This window comes from Heliangelus exortis, chromosome 2 (assembly GCF_036169615.1).
Source record: "Heliangelus exortis chromosome 2, bHelExo1.hap1, whole genome shotgun sequence".
In the NCBI taxonomy this organism is placed as follows: Eukaryota; Metazoa; Chordata; class Aves; order Apodiformes; family Trochilidae; genus Heliangelus; species Heliangelus exortis.
Window position 1 is genome coordinate 111,713,108 of NC_092423.1, and position 25,521 is coordinate 111,738,628.

Genomic DNA, 25,521 nt, shown 5'->3' on the forward strand with positions numbered 1-25,521 from the left:
ATCCCACCCTTATTTACTCTCAACACCACTGCGACCTTTTCTCAGCCATGTCACCTGAAGCAGGACTGACAACCGGGTACTACCCCGAGAAGCACCGGATCACTCCCCAGGGGAACCGAGCGGCCTTTCCACTCCCTCTCTTCCCTGCCAAAACTTCTCCAATTCCCCAAATTCCCTGAGATAAGAGCGAACCCTCTCTCCTCGGCTGCCCCGCCCGGGTACACCGCGCCTCTCCATGCTTGCGGCGGGCGTAAATCACCGGGCTCACCCATCCCCGACCCCAGGCTCAGCCTCAGAACCGGAGCAGCGGCCCAAACCGCAGATCCCGCCTCATCCCGCCTCATCCCGCCTCATCCCGCCTCATCCCGCCTCATCCCGCCTCATCCCGCCTCATCCCGCCTCATCCCGCCTCATCCCGCCTCATCCCGCCTCATCCCGCCTCATCCCGCCTCATCCCGCGCCCCGCCGGACGGGCAGGCTGCGCGACAGTGTTGGAAAGGCGCGGGAGGCGCGGTTTACGGTTCTGCCGTAAAGCAGCTCGGCCGAGAGAGTGTCGCTGTCGCCCTTGGGAGCTGAGGGGACATGAGCTGGAATGTGGGGAATAAGGCCCTGGAGATGCTGCGGTCCCTGCCCAGGGTCAGTCTGGCCAACCTAAGGCCTAGCCCGGGATCCAAAAAACGGGTGAGTGCTCGTAGCTTGCCGGGTGGGTGTCGGGCACGCTTTCCCTGCGGCGGCAGGGCCCGGCCCTGGTGGCGGCTGCCTCGAGGGATGCCAGGAAGCCTTTGGGGGGGGGTTCCGGCAGTCCCAGGAGAGCAGTGTGGCCAGAACAGGGGTGAGAAGGCAAAAGTGTGGGTGGTGGTGCTGTGTCTGTTGGTCCTGTTGTTGCTCTCAGCATGTTTTACAGCCGGGGTGTGTGTGGGTGTCCCCACGGAGAACTGGCTGGTGAGAGGCCCTAGCTCAGGGCTATCAGTTGTGGGACGGGCGGAAACGGGAAAAGTACGGAATGCCAAGTGTTTATGGGGTGGTGGGATGCATTTGGAAAGGGAAGGTTAAAAGGGTTAAAAAGAAGTGTGATGTTAGACAGCTATTGATTTCTCAGAAGCAAAGTTGAGTATTCTCTTCCCTGTCTCCTTGTTAAGTGATAGGATGAGTAAAGGAAGCAAACCAGGAAGCAAAGCATCTGTTTTGGGGGAAATAGCAGTGAACGAGGTTCAAGGGATAAAGTCATAGGAATAGAGAACTGACAGGAAGCACCAAGCAGCACTGCCCTGTCCATGCCCAAGGCTCCCTCGAGCTGCCAACATCTTGTGAGTGCTGCGTAGATGTACCCCTTTAAACCTATGACAAAAGAATAGAAATTCTTCCCCCCTGCAGCTGTTGAGGTTCCACTGTTAAGTTACTTCACTTGGAGCTGTGAATGCCAGGACCAAGCAGAGCTGGAAGAAGCAGCCCTGTACCGGGTGGCAGTGGTGGTTCCTAAGGTTCTACAAACTAATCCAGGCTCCCAAACAATATTTTCAGGCTTAGCATCCAGAAAGTGTGAGATAGTCTGAATTTGAGGTTTACTATAAGTGATGCTTTCAAGGCAGTCTTTGGTCTCAGGACCTTTTGTTTGCCAAGGTAGCTGTTTGGTTTATGAAAACTTTTTTTTGTTTTTTTGGTTTTTTTTAATTTTTGAAAGTAGATATTTTTGTATGCTATCTTTAGCAATAAACTTGCAACTCCTCATAGGAAATTAACATTTTTTTCCCCAAGTTCCTGCTAACTGTGATGTCAGGTAGCACAAGTGACCTCAGCTCTGTTTCTCTGTTATTTTTCATTTGATGTCTGACAACATTACTCAGTGATCAATGAAGTTCTCTGAGTTGCAGATTTAAGAACATTTGACTTGACAGACAGAAGTTGCAGGGGAAAAAAATTCTGATTGGCTCCTCTGACAATCTAAAATCTGGTCAGTGTGTTAATTACAGTCCATTTGTGACCACACAGTGTATTTGTGTTAATTAAAGTCACCAACTAAAGTTGTGCATGGGCAGCTGCCAGAAAGGGTGGGCCAGCTGTGTCCTCTCTTTGCCTCCAGGTGCTCACACCCACTCTGTATTTTTGTACTGCTGCTAGAGGCTGTGTGGTGAGCCAGAGAAGGCAACTAAAGTAGGTGAAAACCAGTTAGGCAAAAAGTAGTTTTCATCTAATTTAGAATCATAGAATCATAGAATTGGCTGGGTTGGAAGGGACCTCAGAGATCATCAAGTCCAACCCTTGATCCACTACCACTGCAGTTACCAGACCATGGCACTGAGTGCCACATCCAGTCTCTTTTTAAATATCTCCAGGGATGGAGAATCCACTACTTCCCTGGGCAGCCCATTCCAATGCTTGATCACCCTCTCAGTAAAGAAATTCTTTCTAATGTCCAACCTAAACCTCCCCCGGCACAACTTGAGACCGTGCCCTCTTGTCTTGTTGAAAGTCGTCTGGGAAAAGAGACCAACCCCCACCTGGCTACCCCCTCCTTTCAGGGAGTTGTAGAGAGTGATGAGGTCTCCCCTGAGCCTCCTCTTCTCCAGGCTGAACAGCCCCAGCTCCCTCAGCCTCTCCTCATAGGATCTGTGCTCGAGTCCCTTCACCAGCCTGGTTGCCCTCCTTTGGACCTGCTCCAGGACCTCGATATCCTTCCTGAACTGAGGGGCCCAGAACTGGACACAGAACTCGAGGTGTGGCCTCACCAGGGCTGAGTACAGGGGCAGAATCACCTCCTTGGACCTGCTGGCCACGCTGTTCCTGATACAGGCCAGGATACCATTGGCCTTCTTGGCCACCTGGGCACACTGCTGGCTCATGTTCAGCTTCCTGTCAATCCAGACTCCCAGGTCCCTTTCTGCCTGGCTGCTCTCCAACCACTCTGTGCCCAGCCTGGAGCTCCCCATGGGGTTGTTGTGGCCAAAGTGCAGGACCCGGCACTTGGCCGTGTTGAACCTCAACCTTAGTTCCCTGAAATTTCCAAAGAAGAGCTGCAGACAGCTGTTTCTGTTAGAACAAGAGGTGCTATCAGTGAAAAAGTACAGCATATGGGCTAGGGACAAGTCAGCTTCCTTTGGTGGCAGGGACAGTCCAGCATAAAACTCCACTGGAACTCTGTACTATTGAGTATTAATACAGGTAAGCTGTGCTTCTTGGGTCAGCTGATGTTCTAAATCTATTAATATATCTTTTTCTGATGTCTGCACTGACTTTTCTACTAATATTTCAGTACATGTTACGTGCTCCATAACTTTGGAAAACTTACAGATACAATAAAGGACATTTTAAAATATGTTTTCTGTATTACATTGTTAAATATTATTTTAAAAATATGGTTTTGTGGTGTACCGAGAGGGTGATCAGACATTGGAATGGGCTGCCCCAGGAAGTGGTGGATTCTCTGTCCCTGGAGATATTTAAGAAGAGACTGGATGTGGCACTCAGTGCCATGGTCTGGTAACTGCAGTGGTAGTGGATCAAGGGTTGGACTTGATGATCTCTGAGGTCCCTTCCAACCCAGCCAAATCTATGATTCTATGAATGTAGTGATCAGTTTTCACACCCGAGTTTTACTCAGTGCTCTGTGCTGCCTCTCTTAACTGCCTGTAGTGATTTGCAGAATTAGGGATACCTGAAGTTTAGCTGAGTGTTGAATAAAAAACCCGAGAAACTGAAGAGGCTTGTTCTCTTTAGTAGTGAATTATTTACATTAATATTGATCCAGCAATGACTTAAGGAAAGTTACCTTATAAGCAGTACAAATACTGTTCAGAAAGTCTTGCTTTTTGTGTCTCCTAGCCTGATTCATATTCATGTTTCCATCACAATGGAAAATAGCAAATGTGTGAATTGTGTCCTGCAGGTAGGAGACTAATTAGCCAGGTGACATTGCTCCTTCCTCATGTGTTCACACCTCAGGGAATGTTATTGGGAATGGGAAAAACTTTGAAAGATCAAATGGAGCCATCAGAGTGATTCCCAGCTGTGACTGTGCCTCAGGGAGCTGGGCAGTGAGCTCTGCTGCCCTGTGTGGTGTGGCAGTGAGATTATGGGGCTTGTGGCTCTGTCATATCCCTGAGAAAGTGTGGAAAAATCAAAAGTGAGCCTTAGTGCTGCAAATTCTTCATTATGGGAATTAAATGAAGGCATCCTGCATGGAAAACTTTGGTAAGAGTGAGCTGGCACTGCCTCATTTAATAGCAGTCACTCCCAGCTGCTCATTTCCACCTTTGCTTACTGCTTGTTTTGTAATCCTATAGATATTTGCATACCCCTGAGCTGTACTGAATGGTGCAACTAGCCTGGACTTAAATTAAAAACAAACAAATTTAAAAATCATTTTACTTTTGCTTATCTTGCTTATCTTTTTTATCTCATTAATTGTTTAGCTATGCAGGTGCTTCTGCTGGTGCAGAAAGGAGGACAGTGCATGACTATTCCTGAACTGTGACTTAAGTGCAATACTAATTTAAAGTATTCAGGAAACTAATAGCTTAATATCAATCTTTGTATTTTCACACTTTTTATTATTTTTAAAGCTATCTTCTCCTCTGATTTGTAGTCAAGTAGAAATAGCACCCGTTGCAGATTCTTTAGAAAGTCTGAGTCCATTAAAAGAATTATGTATGTACATAACATAGCCTGTTCTCCTTCCCCTTTATATACAATTAAATTTTTTTTTAACATCACTGTTTGGAAATTTCTGAGCACTGAGTGACTTTCTCATGAAATAGGAGGAAATATCAATAGTTAATTCATGAGAACTGTCTAAGTTGGTGAATGCAGAGTACCTAAGAGGCAGGATTAAATACTACTATAGTATTGCTTCTATGGCATTATGAGTTCATGAAAACTTTCAGAGTGTTTGTGGCACCTGCCTAGAGCTGTGCTCTGCAAAAATCACAGTAACTGCCTTTCTGAGTGTTCCCCTTAGTAAAGAGCTATTTCTCTCAGCATTCCTCTCAGCTGTTTTTATCTCTGAAATCTTATGTTTTATAGATACTTACCTCCAAAGTAGTTGACAAAATGTATCCTATGTTTTTTTCAGGAGAGAAGACGTGGCCGTGGAAGATACGGAGGTAGAAAATGTGGTCGGGGACACAAAGGAGAAAGACAAAGAGGAAATCGTCCCCGATTAGGCTTTGAGGGTGGTCAAACTCCATTTTACTTAGCCATACCAAAATATGGATTTAATGAGGGACATAGGTAAGTTTCTTCACATTAACTCAGCAATGAATCATTATCTCCTTTTCTTGATCTTTCTCCTGAAGCCAAAATCTAAATGCACCAAACCAGGCCTGACTGAAAATGAGACTTTCCTCTTGGATAGTTAGCTTCCTTACCAGCAGAACCTCACATTTCTTGTGGGATAATTTTATTTATTAATTTATTTTATTTATTGTTGTTTTACAGATGTACTTATTTACCCTTTCCTTGGCATAACCGTTCATATGTAGCAGGTTACTCCTCCTCCTGCTGAGTGCATTTTTCCTTTCAGACCACTCCATTCTTTCTTGTTTCTCCTATTTGCCTGTCTGCACAGCAGATAACTGGCTGAACTGACTAGGAACAGTCCCATTGACTTGTGTGAGAATGTTGGGTATGGAGGTGTAATCCAAAGCCTTGCTTTATTATTTCTCTTTGCATTGTTCACCTGAAACTCTGATCTGTTGGCTAGCCAGACAGTTCTGCTTCTCTTCATGACTCTTACTGTTTTTGAGCCCTGCAACACTGCAGTCTTTGTCTGCCTGCCCTCTACTTGTTCCACCTGGGTTCTTAACAAGCTCTTTAATGCCAAATATATTGGATGAAGCCATAAAGTCATGTTTCACAATTGTTCTCCTCAGACACTTTGCTTTGTTTGACATTTCTGTCCCCTTTTCACATTGTGCTTCTTTGTGCCGTGTTCTTTCAGCTTTTTAATGTTTAAAATTATTATTCTAACCATTTGCTGTTCTTACTTGAGATCTGTATGGCAGACCTGGGGTTTTGTTGTTGTCTAAAGCTGTTTGTTTTTTTTTTTTTTTCTAAAATGGCATATGTGTTATCTTGGAAATTAAATGTTTTGTTGCCTTTAGTCAACATGGTCATGAAATCATTGTATGGGTACAGAAGTTGTTATAAGCAGTAGTAACAAAAATGTGTTGCACCTACTGGACGGTTAAAAATTGAAAGGATTGAAGTGTGAATTTTTTTGTGAATTGTTAAACTTACAGTTTGATTTCATGTTTCATTTGCTGTTTTAACTTCATCAAATGGCTGTGCAGTTTTGTACTTCCATTCTTTATGCATGCAGTATAACCTACAGACCTTCCTCTGGTGATCGAAGGTGTTCTCTGTCAGTCTTACTAGTTTTGAAGTTTGAACTATATTTCTGAGTACTGTTATTTCTTCCTGTTTACTTAACTTCTTTGGAGAGTGAGAAGCACTTCTGATAGTTGAAAGCACAGTATAGGTCTACAATCCCAGAAAGGAAATGCTGCAAAATGCAGACACTGAGCTTCCTATGTTAACAGTGGTCACAAGTTCATGAATAGCCAACAGCAAAAATCCAAGTCTCTGCACTGATAAGAAATTAATGCTGTTTTAGCTGCATCTGCCAGCACATAGAAACAAAAAGAGTACTCTGATTTCCTTTCAATGTTGCTGGTAAAGTTTCAGTGCCAGGCTATTTTAAATATTTTTTTTTAGTGAGCATTGTAAGTGCACCTGAGAGAGGGTGTCATGGTGACATGGGAGCATGCTGAGTAAGGTCTCTGTCTTTTATCTTCACCTTGCTCTTCTTTCAGCCTGCAGTGGTTTTCTTTTTTGAACTTTTGCTCTGTTAGGAACTGACAGTGCAAATTCTGTTGCTTGTCTTGTCTTACTTAGCTTGCTAATAAGCTTCTTGGTTTTTTTCTGCTGCCACAGGCAAACTTCCAATAGCAGTGAGTAAACTGTGGGAGAAAGTTTTGAGTAAATGAAATGCAGTAGGCATAGGCAGTGGGAAAGCTACTTGGAGGATTGATTTGTATAGTAAAATTAGGACTTCATAAAATGCAAAAGCAGATTCTCCTGAAGCTGTTGGCAAAATATTCTAGTTTTCTTTGAGGATATGGGTTACTATCTATATTCTTAATATTTCTCTCTATGGTATTTTGAGGAAGGTTCTGTTCAGTACTTGTGAGATGTTAGGTACTGTGGGACTAAAACTATCTTTTTGGATATAGGCAAGCTATGCAGGAGTATGTACAGGGTTTGGGTGATACTCTGACTAAATTTATATAGGTGGGGAGAGTATGTTTGGTTTTGACTGTGGTTTTTTTTGGTCAGATTTTCTGAATGTATCAGTGAAGCTATCAAGCTGGATTTACTTTGAAGATGGTAGTTATATAGAATCATGTTGGTTTACCAAGAAATGCTGATACTTCAGTCTCTGAATCTTCTTTTTGCTTCCTTAAACCAGAAGTTAGGGAGGTATTCTGGAGTAAATTGAGACCAGCAACAGTGAAATGATTGATACTGGATTTGAGGTAGGAGCTGTCTGAGCAAACCTGAATGCATAGTGGTGTCCTTGCACTGTAACTAGGGCATGTACTTGCACAAAATAAAATTTTGGCTTATGGATGTTTAAACATTTCCTTGGTAGTCTTAGGAGTAGGTAGAAAACGGAATAGAGTGTGCTGTATCTCAGTTGCCCAGTTCCTATTAAAGCTTCAATTTTGTAAATTTCTCTTTGTTTTCCTCTCCCCAGCCGCAGGCGTCAGTACCAACCACTCAGTCTTCAGAGGCTGCAGTACCTCATTGATTTGGGGAGAGTTGACCCCACACAACCAATAGACTTAACACAGCTCACTAATGCCAGAGGTGTAACAGTGCAGCCTCTCAAAAGGGATTATGGTGTCCAGCTGGTGGAGGAGGTATGCATACCAGATACTTTATACTCATGACTAATCAGAATAAAGCCTCGGGTTTCCATTTTTTCTATACTAGCCTGTCAGATTGTCCTTCCCCTGTTTTGGAAGCACTTTTGGTTTTCCGAGTTAGTTCTGTGAGATTTTTGTGGCAGTAGATCCACTAGAGGGCACTGTGTGTTCGCAAAAAAAAAAACAACCAACAACCCACCAAAAAAACACAGGATGATGTTTTAAGACCTGAGACGCTGCAAAAATAATAGTTAAGGGGCATGTAACAAGAGGTTGAACAAGTATTTTGCAACGGAAAACTTCAATGTATGTGCTTGTAAATGTATGATTATTTGAATACTGAATTGCACTGAACCCAGGTGACAATGTGAGAGCAGTTTGGTTACCTGTCTTGATGCAGGAAACAGGCAAATCATAAGACTTTGCAGGATCAATGTTTCTTACAACTTTGTAGAGAAGAATAAATGTATGTCTTAAAATACTCATGTTAATGTTACTCTAATGTGTGTACAGGGTGCTGATATCTTTGCAGCAAAAGTAAATATTGAAGTGCAGAGGGCATCTGAATTAGCAATTGCAGCCATAGAAAAAAATGGAGGTGTTGTAACAACATCCTTCTATGATCCAAGGAGTTTGGGTAAGAATTTATTTTCATTCTGACTTTTTTTTTAAATGTGTGAAGATAGTATGATCCAAATCAAAGTTTAAAACATAGTTCTTACTGGAAAATCTATTCTAAAAGCTTCAACAACACACTGTTATACAAATGTTGAATTGTAATGCATCCTTAGTTTTACTGGTTTTAATCATTCATCTGTTTAGCCCTACCAGTGTCAGTCATTTGCCAATTATCCAATTAAAGAAATCCAAGTAGCTTTCTAAATAGAGGAACTAATAAAAGATGGTTTCTTTGAATTCCCATCTTCTAACTCTCAAATGTTTAATGCTCTAAGAAAATTTGTGAAAAAATTACATGTAAAAATGCTGTGGATATTTATTTTTAATTTAAAGTACTTTTCCAGTTAAAGTGAGGAAATAAATAACTAAGATATAGAAGCTCAAAATCATTCCATTCAAAATGGCTATTGTTTTCAGAACACTTTCACTGAAGAATGAGGCTTTGCTTTGCTTGGGGCTGCATCCTGCCTAGTATTCATTCATGCAGTTTTTATTGACAATAATGGAGCTTTCATCTGTGAATGAGGCTGAGGACAAGTGAAACAGACATTTTTAATGTGCAAAATATGATACAAGTTGTTTTTTTTTCCAGTCCAGGAAATCATCAAAATATTAAGGTTAAAAATTTGCCAAACTTGGTAAAACTTGAGGAAGAGAGGATAGTCTCACAAATTACTACATATGTGCACCACTGGTTATTCATTTGAAATTTTTGAAAGTATTTGAATATTTTGAAAGTATTTGTTTGAAATACTCACAGACACGCTAAATTTGACATTTGTTGGCACACTGGAAATAGCCATGCAGCTGCATTTCTTCTAACCTGGAATTCAGGCCTTTACATAAATGGTGGGATCTGGCTTAATTGTTGTATCTCTCCAAGGCAGATGATCTAAATGTATTAGAAAGAATTAATCCAGATTGTCATTATAAATCCCACAGTTTTAAAACAGTTGTTTGTTTGAATAAGCAAAACTTGTGAAACACTATCTAGTTCTCACCAAGAATATTCTTCAAGTTTCGTTTTTTGCTTGGTAGTTTTTACTACGAGTTTATTAATTCATTTAGCACAAAATGCTAAATAGTGTGTTTATTTAATGTCTTTAAATGTGTATTACAAAGCACAGCATCTAATTTTCTCTCACCTTTGCCCACAGAAATTTTATGCAAGCCAGTAGTGTTTTTTCTGCGTGGGCAGCCTATTCCAAAGAGGATGCTTCCACCTGAAGACCTGGTCCGTTACTACACAGATGCCAGGAATCGTGGGTACCTGGCAGATCCATCTAAGGTTGCAGAAGCCAGGCTTGAACTTGCCAAGAAATATGGTTATGTCTTGCCAGACATAACCAAGGATGAACTCTTCAAAATGTTAAGTGCACGCAAGGATCCCAGGCAGATATTTTTTGGTCTTGCTCCAGGATGGATCGTGAACATGGCAGACAAGAAAATTCTAAAACCGACTGATGAGAGGCTGTTAAAATACTATAGCTCATGAGTTCAGGACTGGAGACAACTGCAGGTGTACAGGAAACATCTGGGTATGAAATAATGGATACAAAGTGTTGTTTGTTATTTTTAAGACTCCTGTTACACTAGACAAAACATAAATTTTTGTTTGTGTAATCTTCTAGCCTAGCTCTCAAGTTTTCTATTGTCATAATGCAGTATCTGAAAAGTCTTAATGTTTGGAAACAGTGTAGAGTCTGGCACATAGTGTGTGCTCCAGAACGTTTTCTTGTGATGTTTTTTCAGACAAAACATTTTCATGTTGCATCTATTTCAGAGCATGATTCCAAAGAGTAACTTGACCTAGTAATTAGTTTATTTTTACCATCCTCAGTTTAAAATTAGAAATACGGTGGCACAAAACTAATACTAGTTTTGCAATCATATTACATAGCATTATATTTTTTGTTTGTAAATGGTGCCTTGGGTACCTCTAAGAGGTAGACCATCTATTTTTGGATGGGGAAAATTAAAAACAAGCAGAAACTGCAAAGTACAGAAGAATTCACTAACCTCTACAACTCCATAGGAATGATTTGGATTCTGCAACTGTCTTGAGCAGCATGAGATCTTGAGAGGTCTTGATCTTTGTCTTACTCCTTTAGGTGGAATTGAGAAAGACAGGGTGTGCAATTTAAGTGAACTTTCTAAATTAAAAAAAAAAAACAAACCTAATTTTTATTGTGTAATGTCATTAATAAGAATGCATAGCAGAATGGATGAATGACAGTGACAGTAGATCATGTAGGTAGGGTGGGATGGACAAAGTACACAGTTAGGGTTTAGTTTTCAGCTTGACCACAAGTTGCATATGTGACAGTGGATAAATTAATTTAGATGTTGTGAAAAGTTCTGAAAAAAAATACTTTTATGGAAAAGAGTATTTTAATCATAAAAATTTAACGCAGTCTTGAAAAATACTTTCCAAAAAATGTTTGTTTCATCAGTCTCTCCAGAACCCTATATTATTACTATGCAAGAGTATTCTGGGTTTCATATGGAAGTTTGGGATTTGGTAGTTGGGATGACGAACCAGGTAGTAAACTGAAAAATGAGAAAGGAGATTAAGTTTATCAGAACTTAATTTGACTCCTTAAAAATTAATGAGATGCTTCATAATTACATGAACTTTAATGGAAGATTAATTTGGCTTTTAAATTAAAGATTATTTGGTTATTAGCATGCAGGAAATTGTCCAGAAGACCAAAATGTAAGACTGAAATCTTGCTTTCCAATTTTCATGTGCCTTTGGAAATGCTACTTACAGTTTCCTGTAATTGCCATCCTGTCTTGTAGGGGAAGCCCTCCACGTGTGTAACACCTGTGTTTCATTTGTACACCTCAAGAGGCAAACAAACAAAAAAACAAGAAAAAAATTTAAAATGTCTTCTTTTTCTTTCAGAGAATGACAAGAAGGGGTGAAATTTTTACTGGTGTTCGTCAACCAGCCCGGATTTTGTCTTCACTCAACAAACTGCCTTGTCAATTAATATGAGTATCTGTAATCACAAAGCAAAATAAACGAAGTCTTCTATTCTCATGCAGATTAAATAATGTGAAATCCAAATATTAATAAATAGAAATTCACTAATTTTTGACAATTTACTCTTCAGCTTCTATTGTTCCTTGTTAGTGTGCGTTAGATGCTATCAGCAATGGTTATTCTCCTGGATTGTGGTTTTAAGTATAGGTGAAACATAGCAAAACAAAATCAATTTAAAATTGGCTTGTGAATAGCAGGAATTTGGTCTTAGTGGTGTTAACATTCATATTTTATAAGGTGCACAACACTTTTTTGGCACTTTAATAGTAATACTGTGTGCCAAAAAAAGTATAGCTAGTGTTAACTTGAATGTGAAGTAAATAACTTTCTCACTTTAGATGTATCCTGTTCTGCATCCTGATGATTGTTGGTTTGGAAACTTAAATGACAAGCAATACTTTTTTTTTATGCTTTTTTTTTTTTTTTTTCCTTCTTTTTGTTATTACAATACTTATGCCTCCATTTGGGAAGGACTTGGAGGAGGGGAAGAGTATTTATTGCCTTCCCTTATTTGTACCATAATGTTTCTGTTTTTATGAATCGATTCACAATTGTATTTTGTGGAGGTGGTGGTACTCAACAGGAAAGCTACTTAACTGGAAGTGAAGAAGGAAGTTAGTCATATTAGTGAAGACCAGAAGACAAAAGTGTTTATGTATCATTGTGTATTTTTGGGAGGAGAAGAGGGGGGGGAAGGCAACTTTGTTTCCATTCCTGCTCTTTGTATTAAGATGAACAAATTGCTCTCAGCGATTTTTAAATTTTTTGCAAATCCACTTTGATACACACGCCCATGCACGCACTGGTTTCTGTAGGTTTCTAAATGCTTTTCAGGTGAAAGGGTAACTTGGATAAAATGATAACAGTGAAAGAAAGAATGAAAACAGGAAACAGATGTCTGGTGACGTCGAGGGATTGGATAGCACTTATTCAGTGAACGACATCTTAGTCACAAAGCAGCTGTATCCTGGCTCTGATACTCTAACACTACAAATACCTTGGAGCCAAAACAGCCACGTTCCACCAAATCCGGTCATTCTGCTTTATAAAGGTGATCTTTTATCATCTTATAATCAGAGAGGGCAGAAAGGGCTGTATGTTGCTTTATTTACAATATGCAGTGCTTGTCTTTTTTTCTCGCTTCTGTTTACAGTAGCCGGTATTTTATAATGGTTGTTCTGATTTTTATTTACTAGTGAAAAAAGTGGCAAGGCTATAGAGGATTTCCTGTTCATTTAATCTCATCAGGAACACAAATCTCCTGGCAACTGAATATAGAATTATCAAAAACAGAAGCAAGTTATTGACAAGGTTTCTAATAAATCTGTAATAAACAGCCTTGCAGTGGACTGGTGTTTATACGAGGGTCAGGCTCGCTGACGCAAGACTCTAAGCCACCACTGACATCTCAGGCTGTTCTTTTTACTTAGGAATATGTACCCTGTTTTCATGTTCATAAGATAAATGATTGCCTTGGATATCCTGTTTTGATAGGGGTTTTTTCATACTCAACAATGTATTGCCCAGCACGAAGCACCCAATCTGCTGTAACCGGAAAAGCTCTGTCAAGTAGCTGAGGAGAAGAAACATTTGTGCAGTAAAATATCAAAAGGCATATCCATTTTTATCAACAACATTATGATTTGAATGGTTCTTAGATAAAACTGATTTACATACGTGAGGCTGAAATCAAAATAAAGGCCTCTGAACAAGTGCATACCTTGTTATATCACACCTTGGTATCTGAAAATCACCTATTATGAGATGGACTACTGCCTCCAGTCAACACTACTGCACTTGCAGGTGGCTGACTGCAAACTTGAAGTGAAGCAAGTTAAAATAAATTAATTTCTTCTTCCACCTTTATGTATAACAACAACATGCTGGCTTTTGATTCATTATACTTTGTAGTATAGTATTCGTGTTTAATAGTTGACGGTACCATTCACTGATTTCCAAAAAAAAAAAAAAAAAGGAATAAATGAATAAACTGATGTCCCTGATCTGGTTTTTTTCACTGGCAGTGTGCCAACATTGTTTTGACATGTGAGCATAATTGATGCTAGTGCTACAGGAAGTCATAGAAAAGTGATCAATTATGAAGATAGCTTCCCATTGCTATTTTATTATTTTCTGGTTTATTGCTATAATTTAAAATGCTGTGTAAAGCCAATTTTGCAGTGCTGAATGCTCACAAGTTCTGTAAAAATTGTCTCTGGTTGGAAATTGATCCACAAGTTTAGTATTTTAAATATTTAGTTGTTTTAGTTGCATACAGATAAAATAAGAAAGATGCTGTGTCTGTCCAAAATAGCCAGTTTCTAGTATTCCGTATGCAGATTTATTTTGTGAAATTTCTTGATCAGTGATCAGGTGAGAATAGTTTTAAAAAACTCACACTCTGTACTTCAGTTTATTCTGTTATGGTTGAGTTTCTGACAAGAGGGGAGTTAAAAGTCCTGGTGTGGCAAAATTCTCGCCCATTAGAAAATGATGAACTTTTTGAGCTCCTTCATCTCCTAGCCCAGGTGGCCCGTCTTGGTCTTTTGAAGCAGAAATAGATGGCATTGTCTAAGGAATTACTGGTTTTGTGGTGGAAACAAACTGTCCTCAGATCTATTCTGTCTCCTTTCATTAATATTCCCCCCGTTGCATCTGCACCTTCCCGAGGTCTCCTCTCGCTTCTCCCCTTGTGGTGGTGGGAACTCCAGGGCTCAATCATTCTCACAGTGTCATCCTGTCTGGCCCACTCTGGGTTTGAAAATCTGGTTGTTTTATGTGCCTCTGGAGCAGGAAAAGTGTTGATCATTACTGCATCTGTTTATATGAGGGGTTTTTTCATGGCTTGAGTTTCCTGGACTGGTGTTGCTTTTGTTGTTAAAAATGTCAACAGAAGTGTTGTTTACTTGTTAACCTTGTAGATTCCAAAACTGAGTTGGAGGAGCCTTTGAGCAAATGGATTCAGAGTTTATTCAGTCTAGGAACACTCCTAGAAGGGTGTCTGCACACTTAACTCAGAATTATACACACTAGATACAAGCCCTAACAGGAGAGGCAGTTTGGCATTCAATGCATCAATGCCTAAATCAGCCTCTCCTTGCACTTCTGGAAACCCAGCCTCTCTAAGTTCATTCTGGTTCCAGGAGAGGATTGTCCTGTCTGCCTTTCATCTATCAGGTTACTCAGAGCTTGCTGTTTCTTGATGTTTATGTTTGTATTGTTATTCCTTGGGTAGATAATGACAGCTGGAGGCTTGTGTACATAGAGCAGTCCATGAAAAATAAGTTGATGTTTATTTACAGTGAACTAGTTCTCTGGATTTTTTGGTGACCTTAGTGTAGTTTGCCTTGCTCCCAGTGTAGTGTACCTTAAATTAAGAAAATAAATTGACTCAATATCTGACAAGGGAGGTGCTTCCTTTACTGCATTCAATGTAGTGGTGGTCTAGGATCCACTGGTTGTGACAGTAGCTTTAACATAGTGCTCATGTATAACCTAAAATGCAAATAATCTGGAAGTGAATCCCACTCTGTGTTTTCAGTGACCCAAGATGCTTAAAGATAATGGTTGAAAAAAACTGTGCATCAGAAGTTACCAGTGTGGATTGCCTAGCTCAGCACTGGCAACTTCTGAAGCTTGATGGACTAAGTTGTGTTTGTCTCTGAAAATAAGCATTCTAATTTAATTTAAAATAGAAATAAATAAAAACCCAAACAAATCAGAGGGCATCTTGGTGCCCCAAGAGGTGAAATGCTGGCAGTTAAAGGACCTATTATTTTACAAGTGTTGGAGAGCACAGTTTTGGCAGGATCCAGAAACTAGTGGCAGCACCACCTAGATGCCTCTGACTCTTTCAGGGGACATGACTCCCAGTTCACATCTCTGCACTCAAAATTCAAAACTTGGCAATCTAGCTTCTTTGGCCCTTATGTAACATGTTGCTGCTGTTTATAACAGAATCACAGAATTATAATGGTTGGAAAAGACCTCTAAGATCACCACATCCAAACATCAGCACCCCCCCCCCAAAAAAAAAAAAAAAAAATATCTGTATCACCATGGCCACTTGAGCATGTTCTGAAGCACCTCATATACATGGTTTTTAAAAACTTCAGGAACAGTGATTCCACCACCTCCCTCCCTGGGCAGCCTGTTCTGACTCCCAACTACTCAGTAAAGAAATTCTTCTTAATATCTAGTCTAAACCTCCCCTGGTGCAACTTGAGGCCATTTCCTCTAATCCTATTGTTATTTACTTGAGAGAAGAGGCCAGCGCTCACCTCCCCACAACCTCCTCTCAGGTAGCTGGAGAGAGCAATAAAGTCTCCTCTTAGCCTCCTTTTCTGCAAACTAAACACCCCATATGCTAACTCTGATGCATGCATTTCCTCTGTAAGCAAAGCATGGAAACTGAAGTCGCCTGAACTTGCAAATGAGAAAAACCAGAAGAGATGGGTGGTGTCCCTCTGAGGTGCCTCTGTCAGCAGGTGGTGCTTCCGACAGAGAAGGTGACTGAGGCACTTGAACACAGATGTCTCTGCTCTTGGAGAACATGCAGTACAATGTGGCTTGAGGTCCTCCCTACAACTCCTGTGATGAATTGTGTGTGCATAAAAGACAAATTATGGGACCAATCCTTCTCTAGATTTTGCCTTGCCACTTCTGTTTTCAGTGATTCCTGGTCCCTGAAACCTCATAGATGTGTTTGGTTTCTAGGGCATAAGCAATAATTCATCCCTTCTTTTTTTTGGGGTGTGGTTTTTGGTCTTTTTTTTTTTTTTTTTGGACAAGCTGGTTGCACTAATCACCCCAGCAGACAGTCTGGGTATGGGCCATGTACTAGGCTTGAGACTGCTCCAGTAAAAATATTATTCTACTGGTTTTATGTTGGGCTTGGCTGGCTTGACATTGCTGCTACCCTGACTTCTAGGACTTCTGAGATGTCTGGGCTAATGGTGACTTCGTTGTTGGGCCTTGTTGTTATTGTTGGTATTAGGAGGCTCCAGCCCTTCCAGTTTCATTAGGGACAGGTCTTTACTGTGGAATGATAATGAAATTAATTACTGCTGTGGGGATGTGAAGGTGTTGCAAAATTCTACCTGGGTCCATTTTTCTGCAATTGTTTGTACCTGTCTAAGGAAACTGAAGCATTTGGATGCTATGGGTTTTGTCTCTATTTCTTGTGGAAAAGTTTCTCTGGCCATTAAGAAAGCCTAAGAGGAAAATGGAGGATAAAAAGCTGTGGAGTCGTTTTTGCTGCATCTTGTGAAAAAACTGAGCTGGATGACTTTGCTTGTAGCTATTAGGAAACTGGAATGGCAGGATAGCACTATGGGCAATGGTATGCAACACTGTCTGAGAAACGCTGTTAATTTCAGCAAGTGCAGCTACTTACAAGAGACTTAGCTGAAAGCAAAAGTACAAGACAGAAAATCACCTTTATCCTGGCCCAAACCAGGATAGGTATGCAACCCTGGTACTGTAGTTTGCCCTAGCAGAAGAAAGGATCTGTGCAGAGAATTGAAAATATGAAAGTCTCCATCTGGAAAGGCTCTGAAACCCGAAATGTCCAAGTATTCTGCAAACACCACTGATACTCCACTACGTGTTTTGATTTCTCTTTGTTTTTACTGACTGCACCATTTTGAACTGTAAGTATTCAAGAAATCATTTAAAGAATACATTTTTTGTTTTCTTTGTTGTCCTTTAAGTTCTTAGCCCTACAGGGATCTTGTTTCCAAGTATTGTTCCTCTACCCAGCAAGGCTTAGAAGCAAATTTAAGAAGTGAGAGCCAGCATTTTCATTTTATGGCATTATTCCAGGAACTGGTACTTTAGGATAAACTGTAAATATTGTAAGGCTTGCAAAACAGTTACTGATTCTTTGCTTATACCCTGCTGATTTATTCATTGTTGGAGAGCATGACTCCTCTGCTGTCTCTGCAGTTGACCTTCAGCCATGTCTCAGTGGCATGAAAGAAAGATGCTGTTGTTCCCAACATCCAAACCTGAGCAAAACATACATTTTATTACTAGCATCCCACACAAAATGTCATCCTCCTTTTCTCCTCTCCCCAAATTACAAGACTATGATGATCATTTGATGAGCATTGGATATGCTGAGAGGTGTTGGATCTGCTGGCTGGGATAGGGAGAAGGTCCAGTGTCCATCTGGAATAGGCAAGGCTGACACCTAGTGACCAGACACATTTATTCTTATGGGAATTCACTGAAGTCTGATTCAGTGAGTGGTCATTTCTAAATCTAGGTTTAAACCTCAAGGTGAATAGGTCATTTATTTCAGCATCACCTTTGGCCTTTGTTTTCAGTGTGTCTAGTGTACTCTCCTAGAGATGAAGTTAAGGTAGCTGAAAAGCTTGATCAAGCTGAATACTGGAGCCAAGAAGGTTTTGCATGTGGTCTTCTGGGAGCTGTGCATTGCAGCTGCTCTGATAGCAATCAGCAGTAAGTTCAGAATATGGTCCTTTTGTCATTTTTCCTTAATAAAAACACAGCTGACTTCCTATTTGAATTCTCTTTGCTTTTTGTTCCTGTTTTAAAGAATCCAAAATCAAACATATTGGGATATTCTCCAAGTTGGAGAACTTTCTGTCTATTGATAGCTGCTGACCAGGGGTAGCATCTTACAATGATGCTGCCTCCTAGAAAGTGTTACCTGCTCCATCATCAATTGCTGCTGGAAATACTGTGAGTTCTGTGCCTCAGCACACTTATATAAAAGGAAGAATAAAACCTAGCCAAAAGATGCTTCCAGAAAGATTCTGGTTTTATTTTGGTTATCTAGATTAACATTTCAGGAGTGTAACATACTGCTGAGAATCATATGAGACCTTTAATAAAAGGAGTAGCCATATAGATTTGGGGAAACAGCCCCCTAATAATAAATAAGGCAGCCTTCTCTTAGTAAGAATAACCAATGACTCCAAAAGTAGAATGCAAAGGTTCTCCCCGTTATATTTTTTGTTTGAAACTCTACACTGAAGTCCTAAAGAAGGCTTCCTGGAACAGTCCTTGGGACTGGAGGAAACTTCGTATTTTAAACATTTTTTGTCATTTAAATGTTTCTTGAAATACTGGAAATAAACATTTGGGTTGATTCAGCATGACTCTTTGCTACTAGCACTGTGTTTGGCTATACAAAGAGTTAGAGCTCAGTGTTTTTCTGTGGCTGAAAGGAAACTTTGATTCTTCCTGAATGAAATAACTAGGAACTTGCACAAGCCCTGTGTTGTTGAACGGAAAAGGCAGGCTTTTTTTCCTTCAGATAATCTTTTATAACTGACTAAGAACTTTATATATGGCTCAGGTTTTGTATCTGTGGCATGTTTTTAATTAGCCTATGAAAAAAAAAAAGGTCCTGTATTTTAAAATTCAGTGGGGTTTTTTGTTTGTTTTTGCTAACCATCTTTGATAGGATGTGTTTCTGGAGAGAAAGCTAACAAATTACCAAGACAAAAATCTTTCTCAAAGGCACTGTGTTCCAGTCTGTGATCCCTGTGAGCCTCCAGCTAGCCACTGTCTTTCCATGCCTGGGCTTCAGGTGCCCTGTTATTTTTTACATTAAACTCTTTTTTTATTTATTTTAAAAAATTTTTAAACACAGAATAGTCCAAATCATTGTGCCCTATTTGTTTCCATCATCCCAGCTTCCCCATTTTTTTTTCCAGAGCTTTAAGGGCACAGCCAAGCCTGACCATCCCTTCCTGACTCCCCAGCCAGTGCCCTGTTCCTCTCCCCCTGGGGCTGGGGCTGTCCTGGGGCTTGCCCTGGGTGGTGAGACAGGATGGGACAGGCTGCCAGCCCCTGCCCTCCTGCCCTCCAATGGTGCTGTGACACTAGGGATGAGAACAGCAAAACTGTCCAAACACACACATAGAACACAAGGGTTTTTTCCCTGTCTGAAAAACTGACGGTGCAGTTTGGTAGCTCAAAGCCATTGCTCAGGATCATTGCCCTGAAAGGAAAAGTGCATTTTCTCACTTCAGTGTGTCTTCAGAAGGAGTTAGCAAACAAAGTTAAAGGGTTAATTATTTTTCAATAGTCAATTTGAATAATTATTTTTAAAAATTCACAAAAACCTTAATTCTAAGCTTAAAAACAATTTCATTAATTTCTGAAAAGCTGGTGACCGGTCATGAAGGAGTCACAGAACAGGTAAATGTGACTTTGAGTATAAGTAATTAAGAGACTTCACATTCTTCATTTCAAAAACTAGATATTGGGGATCTTGAAGGTCTTGAATGTGATCTTTGAGTTTATAAAGAATGGAGTATATAACGATTCCTCTTCTAGCCTTTTTTATCTTTTCTTCTTTTTCTCTCTTTTTTGTTTTGTTTTGTTTGATTTGGTTGGTTTGGTTTTGGTGGGGTTTTTATGTTTCTGTTTTTTAGTTGACTTAATGGGAGTTTTGTTAATCGGTCAGGCTAAGCCAATTGTTTTCATCACTTCAGACCCTAAGTGCAGGATTCCTGTCTTTGTTCAAAGCTGTGTTGTGGGGAAAAAATTAAAATTCTCCAGTATCAAAGGAACATCTTGTGCCTTCAGGGAATAAAGCAGGGCATCTATTAGGGCTCCATCTCCGTGGACAGGTCACTTCTGGAAAACCTACAGGGAAGTTGCAGAGTCTTTGTCAGTCCTGTGCTGCTCTGGTTACACAGGTAGCAGCAGTACTCACGTAGCAGGTGCCCCTGGATAGAGCTAGGTCCATACATCTGCTCCAGAACAATGAATGTATGGAGTTCCATCAGTGCAGACACAGGAATGAGTGTGGGCATAGCCCGGGGAAATCACTCAGGTCAAGCCCCTGTGCTCAGAACTCCCCTTGAAACCTTTCTCACGCGGTGGCTACAGTTTTCCTGGGATGTCTCAGCCTGGAGATGAGACATGGCACATAAAAGAAAGTCCCATGCCCCAAGCAGGTGCTGCTCTGTCCTCCTCTCCAGTGCTCTGACCAGCATGAGAAGCACTTCGTGTGCCCTTCTGGCTCGGGATCACTGGGATGAACTTTGCAGCTGGGGTGGGACCCCAAGGGGTGGCTTCTCCCTTGGGATAGCAAGGGGTTTGGGAGGAGTTTGTTCGTCTTCTGACAGAGCTCACTTGCAAGGCCTCTGCTGTCAGCTGGTGCCTGGTGATGTAGGAATAGTTATAGTATTTTTATAATATTTCCTTTTTTTTTTTTCTTTTTTTTTTTTTTTTTCAATAATGGTAAGCCCATCCCTGCCTGGGCTTAGGCACATGCCTGACTCTGCCTGCTCATACAGCCAACCCATCACACCAAAGAAGGGACTGATCTTTGAGACTCATGTACCTTTGTCAGAACTTTGCATGCAAATTGTTGGAACCAGCAAGTAAGTCGTGCAGCTCTGTGGCTTTTCTGATGATTTTATTGTGTCAAAAATTGCAATAATAATTTTGGCACTCCAAGGTGCTTGGCCATGTTTTTATATTATAAGCTTTTCTACCAATTCACTTGGATTTTACCTGTGTTTTATTCATAGTGTAACTGGATTCATCATAGACTTGCAATTATGAAGTACCAAGGCATTTCCTAATTTCAGTCACAGCCAAAGTTAAATGAAAGTTAAAGCAAAATGTTCATGCTTGATCTTAGTTCTTCTTGTTATGACTGAGAATCTCATCATTGCACGTTCACTTGAATTTTACACATCTATGTTCTAAAAATATCAACTGTTGAAGGTTTAACACTGATAGAGGTTGTTTGTTGGGGTTTTGTTTTTGATAAGAAACCACAAGGAATTGCAGGATTCTACACTGAAACGTCCTGGGGGAGAGACCTTTGAGTTTATATCTATTCCTTAGAATAGATATAAATTGACTAACTCTGAAGTTAGTCAATACTCTTGCCTATTCTTTATCAGAAATCAATTGTTTGTTTATGGTGTTATTGACTTATTTTTGAAACAGGAATTTTTGCAAATGGCAAATTCCATTTTCCTATAAAAGGTATCAGCTAGCCTAAAGGACAACATGGTTATGTATAGACACATGTATTCAGTTACACAGTACAGTGCCATTTAAACAATTATGTATCCTTTGTACTCACTGAGGAACGATGACTTCTGAGCAATTTGCTCAAATTATTATCATTAACAGAAAATACTTACTAGTAGAAAGGGAGGTCAAAGGCAGAACATAAAAGTCTCATATGAATGAAACAGATATTATGACATGGAAGAAAATTCAGAGGCTGCTTTTCCTGGGTTTCAAGCGTATTCTCTCTTTGTCCATTTCAACATTCTGTGACAATCTTCCTAGGACAGTAAAGTCTCTGACCATATGAAAGACATGTCTGGGAGTCTCACAGGACATATCCTAACACGACAAAGTTCTGTTCTGATTAACCCCTCTGTACTAATTTGATTGGATCAATTACAAATCTTCTTTGTTTGTTTGTTTGTTTTCCCCCCACATGCTCCAATATGAAAACAAATCTACAAGATTCCTCATTTACTATGAAAACACCGTGGTTTATTATCCCTTGGCTAGTGATCAAAACCCAGTCAGCAAGCTACTCCTTGTCCAAACATTCATCATCCCTGTATATCCAAAGTTTTTGACTAGAGCTTTCACCTGAATGCATGATGGCAGTCTACAGTATTTCTGAAAGCCAGTTGCTAGTAGTCCCTTTGTCACAGAGTTTGGGAGGTGCATATATAGCAAGAGCTGGTGTTGCTGGCATAGGCAGCATCTGTTCTTTAGGTAGCAGAGCTCTCAGCTGCAGATCCATCCCAAAAGGAAGGAAAATATACTTTGGTAGTTCACACTAAAGTCAGCTGACGTTCTTAGAATATGCTGGGTTCCTATTTTGGCCTCATAGGGTCAGAACCTGATTGCCTTAATCAGATTCATGGAATGCTGCAGTCATGTTTTCCTGTGGTTTAGTCTGATTTCCTAAGGAAAGAAGTATTGGGCCCCAGCACACAGTTGCTTGTCTGTGTATCCAGTTGGCACCCTTGCCATTTCTTTGGAAACCTATTGAACTTGAACCTATTGATCTTGAATGGATGAGTGGAAACATCAAGGAAAAAGGATCCCACAGCTCCAGTGAAGACAAACAGCTGGACTGAGAGAGGGAGGCTCACGGGTCCCCATTGATAGACAGGCTTAAATATGAATTTTTCTTATTAGACGACAGCTAATGTTGCTCTCAGACTTCAGCTGGAGAAGCCAGGCTTCAGCAAGGGTGCTGCTTATAAGCCACGGATGGGGGGACAAGTCTCCTGCCCCTGGTGCTGTTTGAAAGATGCACAAAAAGGTACTGCCCTGAGAAGGAAACAGTGCAATTGAATCTACAAAATATCCTGTCAAAAGCAGAATAGAAATGTGTTGGGGTTTTTTTCCCTGAATATTTTTCAGTTAGTATTAATATTTCTTGTAACAGTAGTAAGAACACATTCAATCCTGGTTTGACTTCTACAAAGTTTACAGCCCTATAAGGTTATAAAAACAATAATTAGAACCATCTGCTTTCACATCAACAGGTCTTAAAACTTTCAAAACTTTTCAAAGTCTATTTAATACACACTCAGCTCGGTAAACTGAATTTTACACACTGCATTGATTTTTTTTTTAGTCTCCATCTACACTCTACATTTTTTTTGCTTGCCACTGCTAAACAAGAGACACAGACTTTGTTAATCAGTGTCAGAAAGAGCTGTAGAGCACAAACAATGCAGATAATAAGAAAGACTGGAAGAATATTTTTATTATAAAAATAATTTCCTAATTTTCTGTGGGAAAAACATTTACCCTTACTCCCTCCATGACTTGTCGGTGACTTATCCATCACTCAGACAAACAGAGAATAACGTTTTGCATAAACTTCCTTTGCAGATGCAGTTTTTCAGCCTGCCTGAAACATTTATCTTCTTTCTTTGCTCCTAGTTTTCTGCGGGAGAAAAACCAGCTCCTTTTTTGCCCTGGCTGGAGCCAAGAAAATCCACCTGCCTGTGTGACTCAGTGGGAAACAAGGAGGTAACTGACCTACACATGGGACCAACAAGAGCCACCCTGTGTTTCATTGCTCAAGAAGGAGCCTGGTTGGTATTCCTTGGCATCTCCCAAGGGGATTAAGCCACCAGAATATGTTTGTTGCTAAAATAACAGCATCACTGAGGTGGGGCAGTCAGGTTCCCTGTGAAGGCTTGGGGCTGAGCAAATTTCCTCCTGCAGCTGCAAAGGGTAGGAGGTGCTACCTCCAGGTTGTGGCCATGGTTTTCTGCTGCATGGGTTTTGTACCATTGGAGAATAAGGTGGTCAGTGTGTGTTTCTTGCTTATGCTGAATAATAAAATCCATCTCTCTTGTTTAGCAGTGGCAAGTGGAAAAAAAATTTAAAAAATAACAGGTTCTAAGAAGAATCACAGAATCATTGAATGGTAGGGGTTGGAAGGGACCTCTGGAGATCACCTATGCCAACTGCCCTTCTAGAGCAGGATCACCTAAAGTAGATCACACAAGATCCACGTGGGGTTTGAATGTCTCCAGAGAAGGAAATAAATGCTGGACAGCCTGTGCCAGGCCTCTGTCACCCTCACAATAAAGATTTTCCTCATGTTTAGCTGGAACTTCTGTGTTCCAGCTTGCTCTTGCTGCCCCTTGCTCTTTCCACCGGGTGCCGCTCAAAAAAGCCCAAGAGCCCCAGGTACAAAACTGGAACAAATCAGTGTGCAAAACTTCCACTTACAAGACTGAATTTATGTTATAACCCCACGGAATAGTTTTGCCAGCCACAGTGGCAGCCCACAGAGCACTATGAGCACGGCTGCATCCATCCCTATCAGCAGGAAGGTGCCTATGGAGTTACCCATCCAGAGGTACACCCAACACCTCCACTGCCTTACCAGAAATTAGAACGAAGGCTGAGGTGGGGATGGATGGGTTGGGATTTTTTCGCTCTAAAATTAACACACAAAGCTCCGTGGCCGCTGGGGGGAGATCTTACCCCGGCCCCGGGGGCTCGGAGCGCTCCCAGCGCTGCGGGGCAGGGGCGAGCCGGTTGGCTCCGTTTCTGGGTCAGGTATTGAGATAAAAAGTGTCTGGTTTGAGAGGAGAAGGTTCCGGGGTGTTCTGAAACAGGAACATGTCAAAATGTGCTTCGTGCCAAAACAGAAAGTGCTGGTTTAAACGCTGGGAAATGTCCCCAGACGTCTTTCTGTAATGAATTGGTCAGCAAAGCTTTTAACGCTTTCAGTCACGCGTGGAGATTAATGAGGGAGCATTAATCTTGAGGGGCTGGGGGGTGAGGGTGAGGAAAGGAGAGTTTCGGAGATAATGGGAAAGCCACTGATCCCCTATTACCTTTGAATTTTCCTGCTCTTTGAGGATATCTGTAAGTCAGAAATGGTAAGATGTTGTTCAACCCTTGTTCAACTGAGATAATGAAATGGTGGTGAACCCTGTGGGACCGTCAGGAAAAGAAGTATTAACAATACAGCAAGCAAAGGTCTCTTGAAAGACATTTTTTCTTTCTCTTAGTAGATTTAAATGGTATTGGAAAGTATTCATTTAAGCATGTTTGGACCAGTTTTGAAGGGGTTTAGGATTACATTATGCTACATGACTCTACAAACAGCCCCACTGAGCTGCTTATGAAGTTGCTGTTTAGTCAGAGTAAACTTATTCGTCTAGCACTCTGCTTACGAATTAAAGAACTGAAGGTATGCTGAGATTTAGTCATCCTGGTGGTAAAGCAGCACCAAGCAGTCAAATGCTACTTGGAATGAGTAGCCTCAGAAAATCAGACACATTACAAATACACAGCATTTTCACGTTGATTGCTATAACCAAAGTGTTATGAGAAAACAATTTCGTGATGTGCAGCCCATTT

General features: G+C 40.7%; 1 protein-coding gene across 2 annotated transcripts; it reads left to right on the top strand.

The window, feature by feature from the left end:
* The first annotated feature begins 473 nt into the window (after positions 1–473).
* On the top strand, positions 474–11,714 carry MRPL15 (mitochondrial ribosomal protein L15). Of its 2 annotated transcripts, none has more exons than XM_071737544.1 (6): positions 474–681; positions 5,069–5,226; positions 7,754–7,919; positions 8,439–8,562; positions 9,761–10,141; positions 11,512–11,714. In XM_071737544.1, exons 1-5 carry the CDS (start codon positions 583–585, stop codon positions 10,096–10,098), a joined length of 885 nt encoding a protein of 294 aa, XP_071593645.1. In that variant the 5' UTR covers positions 474–582; the 3' UTR covers positions 10,099–10,141; positions 11,512–11,714. The 2 variants fall into 2 exon arrangements, 1 of the variants encoding a protein (XP_071593645.1); XR_011724543.1 differs by having other exon boundaries at positions 511–681; positions 9,761–10,536; positions 10,593–11,714.
* Positions 11,715–25,521: the final 13,807 nt, after the last annotated feature.

Bases quoted from the DNA above. Each gene is read 5' to 3' on its own strand.
- MRPL15 (XM_071737544.1), top strand. From the start codon at position 583: ATGAGCTGGAATGTGGGGAATAAGGCCCTGGAGATGCTGCGGTCCCTG. The intron at 5,227-7,753 runs GTAAGTTTCTTC...TCCTCTCCCCAG, and splicing joins GGATTTAATGAGGGACATAG to CCGCAGGCGTCAGTACCAAC. The intron at 7,920-8,438 runs GTATGCATACCA...ATGTGTGTACAG, and splicing joins GTGTCCAGCTGGTGGAGGAG to GGTGCTGATATCTTTGCAGC.